Source organism: Ochotona curzoniae, unplaced genomic scaffold, assembly GCF_017591425.1.
Source record: "Ochotona curzoniae isolate NIBS_2020 unplaced genomic scaffold, NIBS_Ocur_1.0 scaffold_3208, whole genome shotgun sequence".
Lineage (NCBI taxonomy): Eukaryota > Metazoa > Chordata > Mammalia > Lagomorpha > Ochotonidae > Ochotona > Ochotona curzoniae.
In genome coordinates this window covers 60,210,082-60,233,060 of record NW_024467106.1, presented here as the reverse complement: position 1 = coordinate 60,233,060, position 22,979 = coordinate 60,210,082, and the positions used below count along the sequence as shown (strand labels likewise).

At 45.7% G+C, this 22,979-nt stretch overlaps 1 protein-coding gene across 1 annotated transcript; it reads left to right on the top strand.

Moving 5' to 3' along the window:
• Positions 1–301: 301 nt before the first annotated feature.
• LOC121144996 (NUT family member 2G-like) lies at positions 302–22,653 on the top strand. The gene is made up of 6 exons (XM_040963623.1): positions 302–372; positions 19,073–19,201; positions 20,177–20,316; positions 20,751–21,040; positions 21,288–21,410; positions 21,889–22,653. Exons 1-6 carry the CDS (start codon positions 302–304, stop codon positions 22,651–22,653), a joined length of 1,518 nt encoding a protein of 505 aa, XP_040819557.1.
• Positions 22,654–22,979: the final 326 nt, after the last annotated feature.

The window sequence follows — 22,979 nt, the reverse complement described above, 5'->3', positions numbered from 1 at the left end:
CCAAACCACTATCAACTGGAATGCCCCAGAGGAGCTCCATGTGGCAGCTGTGAATTCTGTTCCCACCCACATCCCTAATTCTTTTCTTCAGGCAGTAGTGCCTATACCAACCATGGTGGGAAGCTAACCTGGGAAGGTGTCCAGCCACCAGACATCCCCGCTCCAGCCCCACTACCAGCTGTCCAGATGGTCCTGGTGGTGTTCTCAGTAAACAACAGACCTCCAGCACACAGTACAAACAGAGAGGGCTCCTTAGCTACATCCATGGCCAAAGCCTCATTGGATAACTCCTGCAACTCCAATGCAGCGATGGCAGGACCTCAAGGCACCTTCCCAGAGCCCTGACGCCAAAGCTTTGTCCTGTTTTCTCACGTGATGGCCTCCAGGACTGATAGCCCCACATTGGGAGGACCATGACATGGGAAAAGTCAAGAGTATGGAGGAAAGTCCTAAGGGTACCTGACAGGCTGTGAGAAGCTGTTCTCAGCAGTGACAGTCTCAGGGCCCTTTCTCACTGGATCTTCACCATCTTGTGACAATACTCACCTTTACATGTAGAGAATACTAAATGTCAGAAGGGACACGGATATCATGAGAGGCTCACTTCAGATATGAATCTCTGAGTCCATACAGAAATCTCTGCGTACCGCCTGCCATCCACAGAGGTCAAACTCCTCAGAGATTTCACATGGCGGGGGATGGCAGAGGTGGGAGGACTAACCACAGATCACTCTCATTGTTCTGTGAAATTTCTGGAAGACAGAAAGGGGTCTAGAACCAACATGGAGCCATGGGGGCCTCATCCCTAGCATCTGGCATGAGTGAGTATTGACATTCCCATCTCAGAGCCCTCACAGAATAAATGACTGCAGCCACTCAGAAGACAGCTGGGATGGTCACAAGAGCTGAAGATGGTGTCCTTGGCAGATGCCAGGTACATGAAATGCTGCATGAAATGATGAGTGTGTCTTGCTGTCATGAAGAGCCCCAATGCAAACATTATGGTTAAAGTGTGAGTAGAATCCATGACCCTCAGCTCAGCCTGCAGGCTGTTGTCCTGGTGTAGTGAAAACAGTAGCAGAAGGAAGACTTTTTCCTCAATGCCATACTCACTTCCTTTGACCTATAGGTCCCTTGGTATCTCTGTATCTACCACAACAGATACATCCCACTTTCCACCATAATCTCTGTCCTCTCAGGGGAATCTTCACTCAGCCTGTAAATGATAGGGTCCCCATATCATGGATGCTAAAAGCTCTATTACCCCACAGCTTTGAGCATTCCCTGTATCATTCCAATTTTAGTATACGTGCTGCTGAAGCGAGCACAGCCGGGAGCATTCCCACAGCATGCCCCTGAAAGCACATTTTCTTCCATTTCCCACCAACTCCCCGAACTCATACATTGAGTCCTGGTTCCCTAATTGGGCCCTGGACCCTATTGCTCTAGGCTCCCACTCCTGCTCCCCATTCACAGGAACCCTGAGGCTGCAGCTCCATGGCCTCTAAATATAGTGGTCCAGCCCTGGGACCAGGAACCTCCATCATGGCCATGACTCCCTGGTCATTCTGTGAAGTGTCTCATTCATTTCGAGCTGCAATGCCCAATGTCATAAACAGTGATTCCAGGCTCAGATATTCATGTCTCACATCCAGAGGCCAGAAGTCTGAGAGTAAGACATGGGCAGGATTCAGATACCTTGTAAGGCTGGTATTCCTGCTTGAGTTAGAACCTTTTCATACGAGGGTGAATGTGCTGCTGTGGTGTTTCTTGCTCTTCCTCTAAGGACAGCAACACTGACACATGAACTGCATACCTAGGACCCCTAATCTTAATTAAATCCAGTAAGTGGCATCTTAAAAATAATCACATTGAAGAATAGGACTAGCATGCATGCATTTTTTGGGTGACAGAAGTATTTAATCCATGCTGCCTGTGCTATTAAGGCCTCAAAAAGAAGCCAGAGATGCCAGTGCAACCCTTGGTGTTGATATGCCATGTACGGGAGGGGTTCTGGAGGCAGGACAGCAAGCACTGGAGAGGATGTGATAAGGACAGAGGGGAGGAGAAACATGAGCAGAGCAGTCAAACCCAAATTTAGGAAGCAGAATGGGCTGATGCTCTAGGACTGACCTCAAGAAATTATAGCCAAGTTCTGCAGATCCTGGCTGAGAGAAATGGCCTACAGTTTGCCATGTGTGTATGGAAGCACAAAGAGCAATTCTGACTTATGATGTGACAGAAATGTGAGGCAGGGGCTAGGGCCTGGGGAAGCCTGGTAGAGGAGGGCAAATAGAGGTTGTATCTGAAGGACTGGACATGTTCAGCACAAAGCTTAGAGGGATGGTTTCCTGGCACAGACCTATCTTGGACTCCGCCATGCCAGGAAGTGCTCACCACCTCCTGAATGCTAGGGTTCTGTGCATTCTCCACTTCACAAGAGCTCACCCCTTACCCATGCCTGAGGCTACCTATGACTTTACGTTAAATGCTGAGGTCAGGCTAGCAGTGCAACCTTTGTGTGTCCTATCATCGGGAACTCCATCAGACCTCACGTACTGGAGATGTCAGCTATGCATAGCTGGGTTCTGAAATGGTGAAATGCCATCCTAGAATATGTTGGGTGCCAGAACTGGTTCATAGTAGCTGCTATTTTAGACACATCAGGACCCCATCTCTGCCTTTCTGTCACTTTGTACAATCTTCTCACACACATCTCAGAGGGAATGTCCTATCTCCCAGCTAGATCTCCCCATTCTCCTGCCTGCCATGGATCCTCATTTCCTGGTTCTCTTACAAGGACTCAGTCTTAGCCTCAGGGACATTGATTCTTCTTCTTCTTTTTTTAAGATTTACTTTTTTTTTTTTTAAATTTTGAAGTTAGATACATGGTCAGGGAGAGAGAGAGAGGAAGATCTTTTGTCTGATGATTTACTCCCCAAGTAGCCACAATGGCCAGAGCTAGACCGATCTAAGTCAGGAGCAAGGAGCCTCTTCCAGGTCTCCCACATGGGTGCAAGGTCCCAAAGCTTTGGGCCATCCTACTGCTTTCCCAGGCCACAAGCAGGGAGCTGGATGGGAAGCCGGGCAGTAGAATTAGACCAGTGCTAACAACTCTGCTGACCCCTGCCTGGCTGACATAAAGTTGAAGTTCCTGTACTCACACTACATTCTCCATCCAAGTAAAGCCCCAGGACAGCCATCTCCAAGTCCCTGCCTGCCTGTTGTGTGCCACCCAGTCACCAAAGTCCTCAAGACAAAGTACCCAAGAAGATCTCTCCAGAGCACACGAACGAGTATATAGAAATCTTGGACACACTGCTGGGGCCAGCACTCTTGCTCTGGGGCACCCAGAATGAACAGAATTGAGGATTTCAAGGAGAATGAGGGGACATACCCAGATCCATAAATCCTGTCCTACATTGAAAATCTGTTTCCAGGAGGCTTTTGCTACCCACGTAGGCTGGGATGCAGCACTGGGCTCTAAGACCCAAAGTATGACCCTCCTAGACCTTTAAACAAAACTCAACTCTGGCGCCACTGCCACTATGTTATTGAAAGATGGAGGGAGACAGTGAATGAGTGAGAAAATGAAAATGATTGCTCTGTTGATTTACAACCCCAGGGTACGGACAGTGATGAGATCATCACTTTCTTGGCCAAGATACTATCTGCAAGCAGGTTGCCACCACTGAGAAGGGCTCAAATTCCCTTCCTCTGATGCTTCTTGCAAGAATGATGGGGTCCCTCTTCATTATGTTCTGTGTGGAAGCCATCATTTGCCCTGGCAGAACTGCTTTCCCCAGATCCACAACTGAATCTCATGTCCTGTAAGAGGAACTGGAGAAGGAGGAAGGGCTGACTTCTGACCAGGTAAAGGACTAAGGGCTGGTCGCAGGGAGACCAGGGAAGCAGGCACAGCAGGAAGACAGGGTAGGCAGGTGCACCAGATGAACCAGGGACTGAAGAGCAGGATGGAGACATGGCCCTAGGTAGATGGGTGATAGAAGGAACGACCCAGCATGGTATACCCAGACCACTTGGTATCCTCCAACATCACTTGGAAAGAACAACTTCTTCAAGAAGCTTTTTCAGGCATGTGTGCCAGTGTGGACACATGGGAAGGACCTAGGAAGCCTGGACAGGAGATGAGGCAGAGCTGGGATGAGGCCCAGCAGAATTGTGGCAGAGACATCATGTCCCTGTTTGAAATCACCCTAGGGACTGACCTTCCCATCCCCTCAAGAATGTCTTGCTTTAGGAGTTAGACCTTGGCAGTTCGAATAATAGCAGCCCTTTTCAGTGGTGGCAACCTGCTTGCAGAGAGTATCTGGGCCAAGTCGGACCCAATGCCTGGGACTCGGCCCATGGGCACCATTGCCACATGGTGACCGAGTCTTGGCTGCTGGGAGGCTGGAGAGAGAGATTTCTCCCCCCATGGTGAGTACACCCTGAGCAAATCCTGGGATGGGATTAAGGCCACAAGCCCTGCTCTGCAACCATCACCTGTGGCAGCAGGAAACCAGGGGGTGGGAGTTCTACCTTGGTGGCTCTGGTGACAGCAGCTCTTTGCAGTTTGGCAACCCACTTACAGAGAGTACCCGTGTGGTTGGACCCAATGCCTGGGACTCGGCCCATGGGCACAGTAGCCCCATGGTGACTGAGTCTTAGGCTTTGGGCGGTCAGTGCACCAATTTGGCCCCAGGCTCTGCCCGCTGGCCACCAGGTGTCAAGCTCTAAGGTTTTTGGGGTATGTAATTGCTGCCTAGGGACATCCAGGGATAAGGCTATTGTGAGTGCAGGTGAGAGATGAATTCTGTGTGATTCCTAGCAATGGGGTCACCAAACTTGCTTGCAGATCTTAATCTGAGGATTTGGAGGGGAGATTCCACAGGTACTATTTGGGCCAAACTGATTCATCAAGCCACATGGGAATCTTGAGATGGGCTGCTAGTGTAGAGCATCACTGACCGCCACAAACCAGTCCACATGAAAGCTATGGCGGGGGGCCTGTCTGGTAGAGCTAGGTACTAGTACCTGACTGGGTGGAGGAACATGGGATGGGTTACACTTGGCAGGGTCAAGACACTAACCAACATGCAAGAGAACCAGATCCGGGTGGTAGATTCTCTGGGGAAAGTGTGGGCCCAACTCTGTGGAAATACAAGTCCAGCTGGTTAACTTGTGCATTGGGGTGGTGATGGGTTGAGCTAGGTGTGAGCATGTATCAGTCATCACTCATGGGTAAAGGAACAGACAACAGTCTGGGCAGGTCAAGGCAGCACCACCCAAATGTGCTTCCTAAAACAGGATGTGGGGTGGGCAAAGCTGCAAATGGAAGGGAGCAGATCTGGCAGGGCCGAGCAAACCTTAACTCACAAGAAAGAAAAGAAATTAGGATGGAGCACAGGTCATTCCGAGCTAGGTTCTTACACCAATTGGTCTGCATAAGCCAAAGATACTAGGCCACAGCATTGAAGGCAAAGGCCAAATCAGGTGAGGGCTATGCCAAGCTGGTCAGAGCAACCACTGGCATGCACATGATCTATGATTGGGAACAGGTATGATTGGGGAGCTAAGAAGACACCCTGGCTGGGCTGGCCAGTATGTACTGCAGACTCGTTTAGTCTGTCCTGCATCTCATTTAGTTCTTGTGTCAATGGGCATCGAAACCTAGTTCAACCCAACCTACCCTATTATCCAGCCCACAAGCGTGGAGATGGCACCCCTCATAGGGGGGTATCTTTCTGTTTAAGGTAGGACTGGTAGACCTGATCCTTCCTGAGTCCGGGGTTTGAGTTGAAAGCCCTGGCTTGGGGATCAGAAGCTGCAGCATCTGTAGTGATGTTAATGGACAACCTGAGTAGCATGACAGTGACCTAAATCGAAAGGCTATGCTTTCTCAGTCACCACATAGGATGTAATTCTTGGAAGCCCTGTTTGTAGAACTCTACAGCATAAGAGATCATCAACAGCTCTGTGCACTGGGAATGACTGATTAGTGTTCCCTGGCTGCAGGGGGAAGATGTGTCTATACCAAGCTGCCTTCATCATGGCCCAGGTACCACGAAAAAGCTGAACAGTCTACTCATAACTTGACTGCTGGCAACGGTAGGCCTCCTAGGGTAAAATGGACAGGGATGGCTAGTAGGAGACACAATGAAGCATCTAAGGACTGTCACTGCTCCTGTAGTTTCTGGAAGAAAGAACAGGAAGATCTCCACTTTGGGGCTCTCATGACCTTACTTTCAAGCTACTCATGCTCCATTGTGTTCTCAGGCTAGTGTATCCCACCATAAACTTCAGAAGCTGTCAATTAACTCCCAACTACCATCTTTGATGCTTTATGTGCCAAACTTTAACCTCATTTAGACAAGTATTTAATGATTAAGGCCACACTTAGATGGTTCATATTCAAGCTTCATCTCAGTTTTTTGTAGGATGAATCCCACCTCTGAGGCTATCACCCCTCCTTGCAACATCCTTTGTGCATTACAAAGATTTTCGTTTCCTTCACTTACCATTGCTTTGACTGTGGTATCAAGATAATGCAGCCCTCACAAAATTAGTTTGGGAATGCTCCTATCTATTCACTTCTTCAGAAGAGTTGAGGATTACTGTTAGATTTTGTTTTAGAAAAACTGTCTTCATTTTATTTGAAAAGGGGGGTGAGACCAAGCCAAACAGGGAAGAAGAACAAGGAAAGGAGGGGAGTAACAGAAAAGAGAAGGAAGGAAGGAGAGGAGAGAGGAAAAGGCAGGGGAGGAAAGGAAAGGGGGAAAAGAGAGCTCTTCAAGTCATGACTCACTTCCTAATGCCTGCAATAGTTGGGCCTGATCTAGTACAAAGTAAGGAATCTGGAACCCAATCCAAATCTTCCTCATGTGTGGAAGTTACCCGACTACGTGAGCAGACATCTGCTGCTATCCGTCATGTCTATTAGCAGGAAGTTGGAGCAGAAGCAATGTAGCTGGAATCTGAACCAGATGCTCTGATTCGGGATGTGTTCACCTTAAGTAGTATGTCATCTTTCGTATCTAACACCCAGCCTTTATCCTGGCCTTTTTACCCTTACAGTTTTAAAATCATTGTTTCAATTTCATTCCTGGATCTTCTCAGTGGTTTTAAATTGATTTTCAATTCAGTCCTGATATATCACATTTCTCAAAATCTATCCAATTCTAGTTTTCCCAATATGTTGGCATAATATTGTTCATATTCTCTTATAATCCCTTTTATTTCTCTGACATCAATTAAAATGTCTATTTGCTTCTTAATTGTTTTAGTCTTTTTTTTAACAGCACATAAAATAACTTATTAAACAGGCTGATGTACAAATAACAGTCTCAAAAAGTAATGCTGAAGGAACATATGGGAAAAATATGCAGAAGTTTCCTGCTAAGTTCTAAATTTAAGATTCATATTACACAGAGAAAAACATTTATGATTTGCTACTTATTTATACACATTAGGATTTCCTGATTGACTTTCAAATTACATAGTGTGCAATATGGGGCCAGAGAAATTTTTTTTCTGTAAACGTTTTCTGAGATTTCTAGATGTTTCCAGAGGTGGAAAACTGATCTGCCATTGACTCTAGCAATGAAACTATGACTTACAAGCCTCATTGTAAGTAATGATTGGTAAGTCAGGGCCATCTGGCAGGAAAAATCAACTAACCATGCCTGTTCTGAGTTGGCAAAACACCTCCAAACCAATGAAACAAATCTTTGTCAGTAATATGTGTTTTAGTTAGAATAACAAGCAAAGAAACAAAACAAGCTAGATTCAAGATCAAAAAAAAAAAAAAAGGAAAGAAGGAAGAGAAAAAGAAAAAATTATACAAATTCACAGTGCTTTTCATAAACTTCAGATACACACATACTTTTTTTTGGATTTATGTTTCTTTTTCGGTTAGATTTTTAAAAAAATTGTTTACAATATAATTCCACAGGCTCTGGCATTTCCTGCTCCCTTCCAAAGCACCCTCCCCCAACTTATTGATTTCCCCTCTAGTATTACAATGGTTGATGCTTCATGAACAGTCGTTTCAATCTTTTTTTTTTTTTTTAAGTTTTATCATGCTGTTATGCTGTTACTGAAGTGCTTCCTGACATTGTAGGCATGAACAATGTCATAGAGTCCAGAATCCTACTGTCAGGATATTTTCAACTGTTTCACTGGGAGTCCATCTTTAGTCTGGATGCAAAGAAACATACTGCACTATGTCTCCACATCTGGACATGTTAATATCTGCTACACTTCTATTATACATCCCCTTAAATATAGAGTCAGAAAATAGGGTCCATATTAGGGAGGAAAACAGAAAATTTTCTTCAGTATGAAGTTAAACAACATGCTACAGAATTACCAATGCATCACTAAGGTGATGAAAAAAATCAAAAACCTTCTTGTGGAGATTGATGCTACTGCATGACCCATGTGGCGCTGAAGAAATGTCAATTAAAAACAAGACCATTATTATCCAAGATATCTAGCAAGAACAATATTAAAAGAGACTTTTAAAACCTTGGGTGTATGGAAGGGCATAAAACTAGGACAGCGGCTGGGGCGGAATGGGGTGTGGGACAGACTGGACTACTGCTACACATACTGGCAAACCAGGGTAGGGGCCAGGCCTGGTGGGGGTTATTGCGGGTCGCTCCAACTAGGCTGCAGCTCCCACTGGTCTATGCGAGGGCCGAGTATGTGCTGGGCAGAACCAGGCTGGACTGCAACACCCATTGATTCCAGTGGAAGTCGGGAGTGAAAACAGAACCAACCCAGCAATTGCGAACACCAGCTGATTGGGGCGATGGACTGTGCCAGGCCCTGTACTTGCTAGCACATACAAGAATCTGGTTTGAGAACACCTCAGACAAAGTCTCTTTGGAGATCTCCCCAATCAAAATGCTGGACTCAGAACCCTAACCAAAAAGAGAGAAGACAGAACAGGTCAACCAACCATCTCACCTATATCTTAGCAGCGAAATACGGGGCAAACAGAGACTCTATGATGGACTATGTCAACCAGTGGATTCTTCAAAGACCTCATAGTGCTTGGAGTGGCAAGATTGGCAGCGATTCATAACTGCTGAATTATCAAACCACCTGAGCAAGAACCTCAGAGCATACCCTACATTCGGGACCTGGGAAGGGTGGGAAATTGGGTGGGCCTTCTCCCTTAATACCTCCCTTTAAACATGAAGGAAACAATAAATATAATAAAAATATGAAAAAAAACCTTGGGTGTATACAATCAATTAATAAGTCTCTCATGGATGATCTATTAATGAATCACAAGGGCTTATTAAAAAGGATACAAATGACTAGGAAGTATGAAAAGGTAAAATCCAAGCAAAAATAATTAATTTGACACCAAAAAACTGCCACTTGAAATAAGAAAGAGCCATTCTCTAAGAAAATGAACAGAACAATCCCTCAGCCATATTAACAATGTGTATCATGCTGGGACAACCACATAGAATTAGAGATGAAAAGAAATGGTTCCAACTTTTTGCTTTTTACGTGGGTCATGACACTGTTGGCATAGGCTATAGAATGGATTGTAATTTTTTTTGTTGTTGTCTAGGTATATTTAGAAGTTTCAATGTGAGTCTACCTTCATTCCTTAGTAGAGATGCATTCCATTGATCTTCCTTGATCTCTGCTAGTATGGTCTTCATTTCATCTTTCATTTGTAGGGTTACACATGTGCACTCATTCTCCTTTATATTTTTTGTTTTGTGTTTTTGATGGAAGTTGTCTTACAGTAGAGTGAAATATGATATCTGTTCTTTTGGGATTGGTTCATTTCATTTAGCATTATGGTCTCCAGTTGGGTCCATTTGGATGCAAGTGATAGAATTTCATTCTTTTATGCATTCCATAGAGTAGATGTACCACATTTTTTTTATCCCAATCTTCTTTCAATCTACAACTAGACTGTTTCCATGTTTTTGCAATTGTTGATTGTTCTGCAATGACTGCAGTGGTGCACGTTTCTTTCTCAGGTATCAGGTCCTTTGGATATAGTCCCGGCAGTGGGATTGCTGAGTCATATGGAAGGTGAATTTTCAGTTGCCCAAGTATTCTTCATACTGGCTTGTATGCACCAGTTTGAATTCCCAGCAGCAGTGGGGTAGGGTTCCTTTTCCCCTGCATCCATGCCAGCGGGTGTTGTTAGTTTTCTTTATGTGGGCCATTCTCACTGAGTTAAGTGTGACCTCAGTGTTGTTTTTGTTTGAAGTTCCCTGATTGCTAGGGGAACTTGAGCATTCTTCCATACATCTGCTAGCCACTTAAATTTGTTCCTTTCGAAAGTGTTTCCTCACTTCCTTTACCCATTTCTTGACTGGCTTGTTTTGTTGTTATGGTTATTCTGGATATTAGCATTCTGTCTGTTGTGTAGTGTGCAAAGGTTTCTCTCACATTCTGTTGGTTGCTTTTTATTTTGTCAATTGTTTCCTTTCTTTGCAGAGCTTCTTAGATTGATGTAGTGCTATTTTTAAATATTGGTCTTGATGATTTTTCTAGGAAGTCTTTGGCTGCACCTATATTTACTATGTTTTTACTATGTATTTACTTATTATGTATTTATTTATTTACTATGTATTTACTTATGTATGTATTTACTATGTTTTCTTCTAAAAGTTTGGTGGTTTCTGGGTGCAGATTTAGATCCTTTATCCATTTAGATTTGGCCTTTGTGTATGATGAAAGGTGACGTCTTGTTTTTCACTTCTGTAGGCTGCTATCCAGTTGTTCCAAGGCATTTATTGAAGAGACCATCTTTCTTTCCTTGGTTGTTTTCGTTCTCTTATTGAAGATTAGATGGCTGTACATGTGCCGGCTCCCTTCTGATGTTTCTTTTCTGCTCCATTGGTCCTCCTCTTAGTTTCTGTACCAGAACCAGACTGTCTTGATTACCTCAGCCCTATAATATGTCCAAAATTCAGGGATTGTGACCCCTTCAGCTAAGTTCTTATTCTTTAGGATAATTCTGGCTATTTGTGGTCTTTTGTGTTTCCAGATGTAGCTTTGTATCATTTTTTTTTCAGCTCTGTGAAGAATGTTCTTGGTATTTTGATTGGAATCACATTGAATTTACATATGGCTTTGGGTTAAATGGACGTTTTGATGATTTTAACTCTGCCAATCCAGGAGCATGGTACATTTCTCCACCTTTTAAAGTGTTCTTAATTCTCTTCAATGTTTTGTAATTTTCCTCATAGAGATCTCCTGTGTCTTTAATTAGGTTAATTCCGAGGTATTTCTGTGTCTTCTCTGTTATTTTTGAAGGGTACCACCCTGATTAGTTCTTTTTTGCCTTGCAGTTATTTGCATACACCAGGGCCATTGATTTCCATTAGTTTATTTTGTATCCTGCCGCTTTACCAAACTCTCGTATAAGTTCTATCAGCCTCTTTATTGAGCTTTTTGGTCTCCTATATATAGAATCATATTTTCTGCAAATAGAGATAGCTTGACTTTCTCTTTTTCAATTTGAATTTCATTAATTTCTTTTTCTTTTCTAATAGCTCTTGCAAGTACTTCCAGTACTATGTTAGTTAGCAGTGGTGATAGTGGACATACTTGTGTAGTTCCAGATATTAGTGGGAAAGCTTCCAATGTTTCTGCACTCAGTATGATGCTTCCACTGGGTTTTTCATAAATTGTTTTATGTTGTGGATTTTTTTTCTGTAACTCTTGCTTAGAGTTTTTAGCATGAAGGAATGTTGTATTTTATCAAATGCTTTCTCTGCATCTACTGAGATGATCATGATTTTTGTTCTTCAGTTTCTTGATGTAGTGTATCACACTTATAGATTTACATACTTTAAAGCATCCCTGTATGCCAGGGATGAATCTCACCTGGTCCAGATGAATGATCTGTATGATGTATTGTTGGATTCTGTTGGCTCGTATTTTGTTGAGCGTTTTAGTGTCAATATTCATCAAGTATATCGATCTATAGCTTTCTTTTGCTGTTGTGTCTCTGTCTGGTTTTGGTATTAAGATGATGCCAGCATCATAGAAAAAGTGTGGGAGGATTGTCTCCCTTTCTATTGTTTGAATATTTTATGTAGAATCGGAGTCAGCTATGCTTGGAATGCTTTGTAGAATTCAGCAGTAAAGCCACCTGGGCCCAGCCAGGCTTTTCTTTGCTTGGAGGGTTTTAATTACTGATTCGATATCTGCCTCAGTTATAGGTCTATTAAGATTTTCTGTTGCCTCATGCCTTAGTTTTGGTAGATGGTATGAGCTCAGAAATATATCCATTTCTTGGAAGTCTTCTGATTTGTTGGCATATAGTTGCTTGCAGCAATTTTTCATTATTCTCTATAGCTGAGGTATCTGTTGTTATGGTCCCCTTTTCATCTCTGATGCTATTAATTCTTGTCTTTTCCTGCCTTTAAAAAAAATCTCTGGGGCCACTGCAGTATCTATTCTGTTTACTTTCTCAAAGAACCAACTCTGATTCATTGATGTTGTGTATTGTTCTTTTGATTTCCATTTGGTTTATTCTCTTATTTTTAACTATTTCTTTTTTTCTTTTTTCTGTTATTGGGATTATCTTGCTGTTGTTTTTCTAGCTCCTTCAGGTGTATACTTAGCTCATGTACCTGATGTCTTTCTTGTTTCCTAATGTAGATACCAACTGCAATACATTTGCCTTTTAACACTGCCTTGGCAGTTTTCCTCAGCTTCTTGCATGTTGCGTTTGAGTTTTCACTGGCTTCAAGAAATTTTTTTAAATTTAATTTTAATGGAAAGGTAGAGTTGCACAGAGAAGGAAACACAGAAAGATCTTCCATCCACTGGTTCACTCCCCAGAGGCCACAACAATAGGAGATGATCCAATCCAAAGCCAGGAGCCAGGAACCTCCTCCAGGTCTCCCATGTGGGTGCAGGATTCCAAGGCCTTGGGTCATCCTCCACTACTTTCCCATGCCACAACAGGGATCTGGAATGGAAGTGGAGCTACTAAAATACTAACCAGCCCCTAACTGAGATACTGGCACATGCAAGGCAAAGACTTTAACAACTAGGCTACTACACCAGGCTGTCAAGGAATTTTAAAATTTCTTCTCTAACCCCTTGTTTGTTCAGTAGCATGGTGTTCAGTTTCCAATAGTTTGCAAATTTCCTGGGGATATTTTGATTTATCAATCTCTAATTACAGTGTTTTTAAAAGTTGGTGATGGTTTTGTGTCCTGTCATGTGGTTGATCCTGGAAAGGTTCAATGTACAGTTGAAAAAAATGTGAATTCAGTGTCCGTGGCATGGAAGGTTCTGTATTCATGTATTAAGTCCATTTGTTCTATTTTCTGTGTGAGGTCTTTTGCTTGTTTGCAAATTTTCTGCAATCTGTCTACTGATGTTAATGGAGTGTTGAGGTCCCCCAGAACTATTGTATTGGCATCTACTTCTCCACTGAGGTCTGTCAATAATTGTTGACATACTCTTGCATTTGGTGTATATACATTTATTATTGTTATTTCTTCTTGGTGGATGGCTTCCTTTATCATTATGTAGTGTCCCTCTTTATCCCTAAGTCTGTATCGACTGATAGTAGACTGGCTGTACCAGCTCTTTTGTTCTTTTCTATTGGCATGAAGTATCCTTTTTCATCCTTTCACTCTCACCTTTCCTGTATCTTTGTTGGTTAGATGTCTCTTGTAGGCAACAGATACATGGGTCCTGCTTTTTGATCCATTCTGTTAATCCATGTCTTTTGATTGATCATTTTAGGCCACTTGTGTTCACTCAATATTGATAGCTTTGTGCTTTAGTCCTTTAGTGTGTGTGTGTGTGTGTGTGTGTGTGTGTGTGTGTGTGTGTGTGTGTGTGTGTTGGTGTCTCTGTTTAACCCTGGCTTCTTTTGTGAGCTTTAATGGGAAGATCCTCCCCTTTGCCATCATTGATTATGATTAACTTTCTTCCTTTCATCTATGTGGGAGACTTGGAGACAGCTCCTGTACATGCTTTTCCCAGCTGTATCTCAATAGGTGTGCTGGCAACCTGCCAGAGGTGTCAACCTTTTTCTGCCTCTTTGCCTGAGGAATATGAGTTTATATCTTTCTGAGCTCAAGATGTCTGTTCAGAAAACACTGGAAGGACCAGAAAATTCATTATTCTTTCTTACTCTCTGACAGTGCTCAAGCACTGATTGAAAGGAGTGGATTATAGAATCAGTAGCTTGGGATAATTCTGAGGCTCATGTTATACAGTGACTACTGAAATGTCACAAAGGAAACCCAATGAGTCACAGTGCAATTTGCTTGCGAGTGTACCCATTCAAGATATTTTCACCTTTTTGGTTTCTCTTATCAATTTATTCATTGCCTTTATTCCTCCCAAATTGCTCATTATATTCTTGTCTATTAGCCTTCTCCTGGGGTAATACAAAGTAATATCACAAAAAAGTAACATGGATAGTTCTACAGCAATGGTTGTAGGTCAAAGCTGACGCTGGAATCTGAATCCAGGTCTCTGAATGAGTGAAAGGAACCCACACACAGAATCATCACTCCTGCCTCCCATGGTGTGCATCAGCAGGAAAATGGATCCAGAAGCCTAAGACATACACATAGACATGATGAAGTTTACTGTGGTATCTTACATGTAGTCCTTGAAAAGGATAATTTTTCTTTTAATAATAAAAGCATCTTCTGATCCCCTGAATTAAAAAAGAAAAAAATCTCTGAATAAAAAATACTTCCTCCAAATTTCTGCAGGCACAGGGCACTTATAAACACACCACACTTTCAAATAACACAACTAACCCACAAATCTCACATAGCCAAACAAGAAGATTTACATGTCAACTATATGCATTGATCCCCAAACATAATGAAATGCACACACATACTGGTGTGCAGTAGGTGACACTGTTGTAATGGAATTATGTGGTTTATATTAGGGTAAACTTTATTTCCTAGGTTCTCACCTCTTAAAAAGCATTTTAAGCACAGGTGCTGAATTGGCTTAAGCAAGTGATAAAGTTTATTCAGAGTCAGGAATATAAACAAATGTGGACCATGTTGAGGAAGAGTGAGCCAGAAAATGAGAGGGTTAGGGAGTTTGATAGCTAGTTTTTTTTTTTTTTTTTTTTTTTTTTGTAGTTGTTGTTCTTAGAGTCTGCCCACAGGAAGCAAGAGATCAGGCAGGTGCAGGGGAGGCCAAAAGCCAAAAGCTGTAGTGTGGCTGACAGTTGGAGAGAGCCAAAGTGTGAGTGACAGAACACACAGGAGAGTGAGCTCCCTCACCAGCATGGGATTTTAGGGGCTTGAGATGGCAGAGGTCATGTAACAATGCAACACTGCCACCTGGGTCTCAGGTAATGATGGGTACACATTCTCTGATGCAGATGTGGGCAAAAAGTTGAAAGGTATAACTTCCAGACTCGTGACCCTGAACTAGTTGCCTGCCTAGACCATATCATTCCCACTTCAGAGATTTCTGAGCCTTACTCTCCAGGGTTGCTGAAGGATGCAGATTCGTATCTTCTGTAGCTGCTTCCTGCTGATTAGGGATGTAGGCCCTGCCTATCCCAGATTCAGAAATCTCTTTCTATCTCATCTAATGGAGCCATCTCACGAGCTGGAGAATTTGCAGTCACTGACAATGGCTACATGGTTTTCGTTAGTCTGAGTTGTTGCTTGATTCTGAAACAGACAAGTTTATCTGTCAGTATGAGCAAGACTGGGACACAACAAATCACAAATGAATTGCCCTTTAAGAATGAAATATACTTCATTTCTTCCCATGTACTGGGTGTTTACAGACTGTCCCTGTGCATACAGTAAAACCGTCTAGCTTGAGCATAAAGGCTTTAAATGTCCCTGGCATTGGACATAGAGGTGAAGACACTGGCATTAAAGTAGAGGTAGCATACTTTCCCCTTGTTCTATGAATACATGTTCTAAGGCCTGTTGGATATACCCTACTAAAGTATACTAAAGTAGTATATATAACTACTTTAGACAGAGTTCCTACAGACTTGTGTGCTTTCTGTAAAGGCTCATATTTCATGAGAAATCCTTTTACTAGCCATGACTGTCCCTTAATTTCTTAAATTCCTTGCACCTAGTGTGGTGTTTGAACCTCAGTGGCTGACCTAAAACCAGCTTTGTCACTTCCTCCATGAAGACAGCTGGAATGCCTGATCAGAATGACTTTTTGGGCAGATTCTGAAGCTACTTAGAACTACTTAGGATTGTCATACAATGAGTTAACTGTATGAATTGCTTCCTGAGCATTTACATACATATACACACATGTTTTATCATATAGCTCATAGGGATTTGGGAGTCCATGGCCAGTTGTGAAACCATACCTTTAGAAGTGAATCCATAAGACTGCAGGCGGAACTATACAGCTGAAAAAAATCTCTTTGTAGGATCTGAGAAGACAAACGTAAACATGGCTCTCCACGAGCCTAATTATGCTTTCACATTCGACTTGCATTCATTGTATAGTAACTGCAGTTGAGGGTTCCACAGGTTCTTTTCCTTGTTCCCAAAACTGGCATCCACTGTTTCACTTAGCTTTGTGGGGACTCTCTACTTGACTTTCCTGTCAAGGGGTTTGTTTCTACCAATTTTAACGAGCCCACCAAATGTTTATACAGCCACAGTGGCAGAGCTAAAAATTCCAGTACATTTGAAAGCACATGCATGACAGACAGAGTTTACACCTGGGAAATATTCCAGGGCCAAGAGCAGCATGAAAAATAACACACTAAAATAAAAAACAGACATCTGAAATACGTCTCTCTCTCTCTGAGTCTTACCAGTGTCTTAAGCATTAAGAGCAGCTTTGCCACCCTCAGAGGGTCAGAGGTGGCGAAACCTCATGCCTGGAGCCCATTTGGGATGACAAGCAAAGTGACACATGCCTGAGGTTTATCCCTGTGTCTTAGCACCCCAAGCCTTGAGGGTTCTTTTTTCCCCCTCAGAAAATTCGAGTGGCAAACCTTAAGGCTTAAATGCATCCAGAGTGGTAAGCAGAGTATCACTTAAAGCCAGTGAACTAAAAAAAAAAAAAGTCAGACTGATGACTGCCCATTTCTTAGTATGGGTGCAAACCCCACAGGCAGCCAACATATTGGCAGCCACATGTTTTCCCTGAGGGCCATCACCTTGGGAGCTGTGCATTCCCTTGGGGTCTGCCATTTTGGCTGCAGAAATACAAGGCCTGGTAAAGGGGCAAATGAAAAGCCACAGTGGCAATCTAGTATGAACTGAAATTCTGAAGCAAAGAAATGTCATTACCATGAATTCCATTCATTTAACTACAGTCTAGTTAAACCTAGACTAGCCTTGCCTTATGGACATGCTATGATCTTTTACTATAGTGCATCTAAAGTTCCACAAAAGAACTGCCTGGCAAAGAATTTTACACAGGGTGGGCAATGAGGGATTCAGGCTCCTGACTCACAGAGTTTTTCCTATGCTGCTAACTCTGCATAGTAAAGGTATTTAATACATATAATTCCAATAAATACCAAGTCATTAATATTTTCGCTGAAAAATTTGTTGCCTTGATTACACCTGGTACTGTAAGCCTCTTAACATTACATGTGAGGGCAGGCAGGGCCTTCAGTCTAGAGGGAGAAACCGTGTTACCGTGACTATATCCACTGGTACATACATAAGCCAGAGCAAGTGCAGGATGGTTGGGCTTTGCCTCAGCATCAGCTAGAAAACACTGGGAGGGGGACAGGGAACAAGTCCTTTCAGGCCAGATTACAGACCACCTAATGAGTGCAAGATACAGGGCTGGGAGTGGGTCTGTAAAGAAAACTGTGGGCACCTCTCTGATGTGCTGAAACTCCCACTAGTGAGCATGAGAATCAGCACTGGGGACAGGTCTGGCTAGACAGGTGGAGGCACCCACTGGCGTGAGTATGGGCTTGAAAGTGGGGACAGTTGTGTTAAGCTTAGTTTCAACTCCCAACATGTATATGAAAGCTACTTGGGATGTGAGAAAACTAGCTACATATACTGGCAAGTATAGGAATCAGGGCTGGGGGCAGGCCTTTGAGAGGGATACTGGGGGTCACACGAACTAGACGGTAGGTCATGCTGGTGAACCTGAGGGCTGAATATGTGGTGGACAGGGTTAAGCTGAATCACAGCACCCATTGGTTTATGTAAAAGATGGGGTTCTGGATGGAAATATTCCAGCAATCAAAACTACTCTACATTGGCCACCCTGGGATGGTATCTGGTCCTGGGGTAGCAGGAAGGCTGGGTGAGACTTCTTTAATTTTCCCACATCACAAGATAGAAGGAAGAGGGGAGAAATTGGAAACAATAGTCATACTCTGGTCAACAATATAAAATCCTCATAAAAAATAAAACAAAAACAGCCTATACACAACATACTTGGGGACTGGTATCATGGGTGTCGGTATTGGAAAAGTAATTTTATCCACCTCACAGAAGAGTGCACAATATAAAGAGGGTAGCTGATAAGGTTACTAATGCAGTTAAGAACTTAACTAGTAGAGGGAAGACAGGTATATGGGCTGAAAAATAATAAAACTTACTATTATCATAATAAGAGCAGGCAATGCAGATAACATAAACAGATATAAAACAACCGAAATCCAGGAAGTGAGTGGACTCATTCATTCAGCGAAGTTTGAAGCCAACACAATAGCAGTGTTATGAACATCTAGACGTTATGATTATATTCCCATCATAACGTGATTTGAAAATGCACACAAATTCGGAGCTCCAAATAACATAACATAAAACGCACAGGAATACACCTGACAACACAATCATGTTGAGGTGACATTCAGGCCATTGTGCACAATGACATCGAGGTCTCAAGCAGAGGAAACAGCCCTGGCTGCTGATGTGCCACACATGCAAGGGGGTCCGGGAGGGTGGAGAGTGGCCACTGCAGAGGAGGATGAGACAGGGGCAGACCACAGGTCTGATGGAAGTAGAGCAGGGAGGTGGCCTGACTCAGCTTGGTGAGCTGGGGAGCTGTGGCAGGGGACAGGGCGTGGGGACAGCACTGCTGCCCCGTGACTGACTCTGCCAAATTACAGCCCGGTGCTGCGCACGCTGGCCCAGAGAAAGCCCAGCATGCCACTGGATGATGGCATGCGGATTGCCATGTGGGAATGGCAGCACAAGAGCAACTTTGATCGCATGATCTACTATGAAATGGCAGAAAAGTGAGTCAAGATGCCTGCACCTGACACCACGTGTGCTGAAGGAGGGTGGATAGAGAGGCTAGGCCTCCGGAGGGGGGGGGACGCAGCACTTGGCAACTCACAGGCTGACAAGAGGCCTGTTTCCGGCCTCAGCCCATCTGGGGGCCCTGCCATCCCAGGGTGTTGCCCCTACCACGTGGCTGTGGAGGGTCTCTGGCTGCTTTCTTCTCACTCTGCCCCAAGCACAGAACATCCTCCCACAGCTTCAGCTGAGGATACCTGCCTTCATTTGGAAGGCTGAGGTAGAACAAGCAGCACCATCACTGGCTGTCTTCTGACCGTGGGCACTGCGCACATGGCACCAGCTGCACCACACAGACCCCTCAGGCTCATGCACTGAACTGGCCCGATCCACTCAAACCCATGTTCCAAAAGTGAGACACACCATCCCAGAGATGCTGTTTCAGAGCATGGCCATGGAGAGTTGGTGTCTAAGATACCCCAAGGTCCAGAGAGGGCCTTTTCTACCACTCCATGCTGTCCACTGTGACATGGAAATATACCACCTCCTAGCTAGGACTCCCCAGCCTCCCACCTGCCGCTCGAGCCTCAATTCCAACACTTCCACTCAACGACCCACAGCCTCTCAGGCCCTAATCCTGGGCCAGGACCTTGGAATAGACTAGGAGAAATGAGGTGCTGGCCAGCCTCTGCTGACAGCTCTCCTCATGGGCCTGGCTTCGAGACCCACATGGCCTTCAGGGCGTCAGCTTGGCCCTGCTTTAGTCAACGAGGCCTGTTGCAGGTCTGAAAGTGCACACCACACCACATGTCACTTAGCTGCTTCCCATAACATTTGTCCCTCCCAGCGCTGCAACTCAGTAGGCCCAGGCTCACCACAAAGCCCATTTCCATATCTCGCTCCTCAGTTGCTGCCCTGTGCTGGCTCAGGGCCTCCTCGATCACTCAAGTGGGACCTGCCTTTCCTTCTCCCAGGTTCACGGAGTTTGAGGCAGAGGAGGAGATACAAATTCAAAACCTGGGGTGGAAGAAAGAGAACCTGTGCCAGCCCCTGCCAACACCACAGCAGCTGGCTCCTCCTGGGCCCCCAAGCCCTGTGGCCCTCCAGCAACCAGGTACAGTGAGCTTCCCCTGCCACCACACACAACACTGCACAGGACAAGGTTCTCTGGGTGTGACTAACCCATCCTCTGGACCTTTTCCTGCAAGAGCAGCACTCGTGTCTTCTTGTTCAGTATGTGCCCCTGACAGCCCACGTTGCCTGAGCCTTGGGTCACAACTCGGTAGTAGCTGTCTGACCACGCCGGCAGTGCCTCTGTCTAGGGACACCACACACATCCTCACCTTCTGCAGAGGACATGGGCTTGGCGGCAGACCACGGGGCATGTCAGTGAGTGCCTCACACGTTCCACCTCAGCCCACTCCAGGTGCCGTGGGCAGCTTGTGCTAGACCAGCCCCACCAGCTCACATGCCCAACAACCGCCCTCTGCAATGTGGCTGATGCGGAGCTCGAGCCCCTGAACCTCACTCGCCTCTTTCCTCCCATAGAGCATGCCCGCGAGAAGAACAGCTCCAAAGCTCTGCCCACCAAACCCTTGCCACAAAGACACCAGGCCTCTCGGGAAAGGACACCCAAGGAGATCCCTCCAGAGGCCGTGAGCGAGTACATGGACATCATGGATGCACTGCTGGAGCTGGGGCCCTCCGCCTCGGGCCAGCCCAGTGAACAGCCAGAAGAGGACGGCATGCTGCAGCCCCAGCAGGAGGGACTGGGCCCCGACCCAGAGCTCCTGAGTTACCTTGACCAGCTGTGCTCCCAAGATGACTTTGTCACCAAGGTGGGCTGTGCCACTCTACGATTTGTCCAATCTGGGCCGTGACCATCTCATGCCCCTGGATCAAGCTCACTTCCCTAGCTACTACCCCTGGGTGTACCAGTGTGCGTGAGTAGCTGGCAGCCCTGCCGACTGGGCATCCCAAGCTGGGCATGGCGCTCTGCTGCTCACTGCTTTCTGCTTCTCCTTCAAGTCCCATAGTTTGGTGACTTCTGGAAAGAATGAGAGAAACCTCTTCCTTCTCTGCTAGGTGGAGACCATCATCCATCCGCGATTCCTGGAAGAGCTCCTTTCACCAAATCCACAGCTGGATCTCGTGGCCCTAGCCGAAGAGCTGGACAAGGACAAGGAGGAAGGGCTGAACCCTGACCAGGTGAAGGAGGGAGGGAGGAAGGAACCTCAAGCAGGGAAGGGCAGCAAGGCGCAGCATGCAGACAGGGCAGGGATACGCACCAGGAAAACAGAAGAGGGGCGCTGTGGAAGAGCAGCTACATTTGGGCGAGGCCTGCAACTAGGTCAACTGTGTGCAAGTGGGTCTCCAGCACAGTAGGCCCCGAGAGCCTGTCTCCCCCGACATGCTGGCCATGCGGGACTTGCAAAGGAACTGCTTCCAGTGTGGTGCAGGTACACACATATAGCAAGGAGCCAGGAGAACCAGGGTCAGGTGAGTGTGCAGAACTGCACTGCAACCAGCCCCAGCACGATGACAGCAGAGCAGAGCAGCTGCCTCCTTCTACAAAGAAAGCCCAGCGACTCTGGCCTGCCTCCCTCCTCCCCTGGCCACTGCTCTGGACCCCATGGTCCTTCTGACACCAGCTGCAGAGCCACTCAGTGCCTCTTTCCTCCTGCAGGTGGTGGACAAGAACCTCTGGCCCTTGAAGACGGATGGCACCATGCGGGAAAAACCCAGGCCTGCGACACCCCTACTGGAAGCCAGTACTTCGGATTCCAGAGCCCTGCAAGGCACACAGAGAGATGACCGTGCTCCCAGCCCTGGGCTCAGTGCGGAGACCTCCGCCCAAAGCATGTCTTGCTGGAAGCCTGAGAGATGCGTGGTCCCAGACACCCGCCTGTCCATGCACAAAGACAATGCTGGCTTCTCTGGGGACAAGACATGTCCTTTACTGGGGGACATTAGGCCCACTTCTCCCAGAGCCCCTTCCACACGGGTGCCCAAGGCAGCCAGGGCTTCACAAGGACAATGCTCTGTGGAGGAGCCACCACCAGTCGTGGATCTGACTGGTGAGGACGACGAGGAACTGCCCAGCCTGGCCTTCTTCCTTGATTCACAGCACCATCTGCTGCCCTTGAGACTTGCCCAGAGCCAGGTCTCTGCTGAGGACCTGCCTTGTCCTGCACCTGGGAAACCAGGCAGAGCACACAAGCCCACCTCCAATCTTGGAAGGGCCTTCACTGGTCCTCCACCACCTGCTACCAATAGCAAGAAGCAGGCTCTTCTAGCGGACCCAGGCCCTAGACTAAACAAGCCTTGCCCGAGGGCTTGCTCCAAGGCCTCTGCAGAACAGGCCCCAGCTCTGGAGTCTGTGCCACACTGCCAGGCTCACAAGAGGAAGGCTGACTCCTGGGGCGATATAAACAAAAAGATGCGATACTGAGGCCAGGCGCGAGCCTGTGGCCTCTGGGAAGCTGCCCCACTACGTGCCAGCCAAAAGGACATGGATCCTTGTCTCTTGCACCACCGCCACTCTTGTTGTTCAAACCCATTGTGCCCAGGGAGGGAGGGGGGTGGGCTTCCCAGGTGGAGGGATCTAGAGGGTGGGGTGGGGACCTTTTCTGAGGGACACTGTTTGCTTCAATAAAGAAACGGAACTAGAAAATGCTCTCTTCTGTTCTGGCTTCAGTACACTGAACAAGTGAGGAAACATGGATCAGGACTCCCAGCTGCTGGTTGCACATGCGGCCAGCCAAGGCCTTCCCTCCC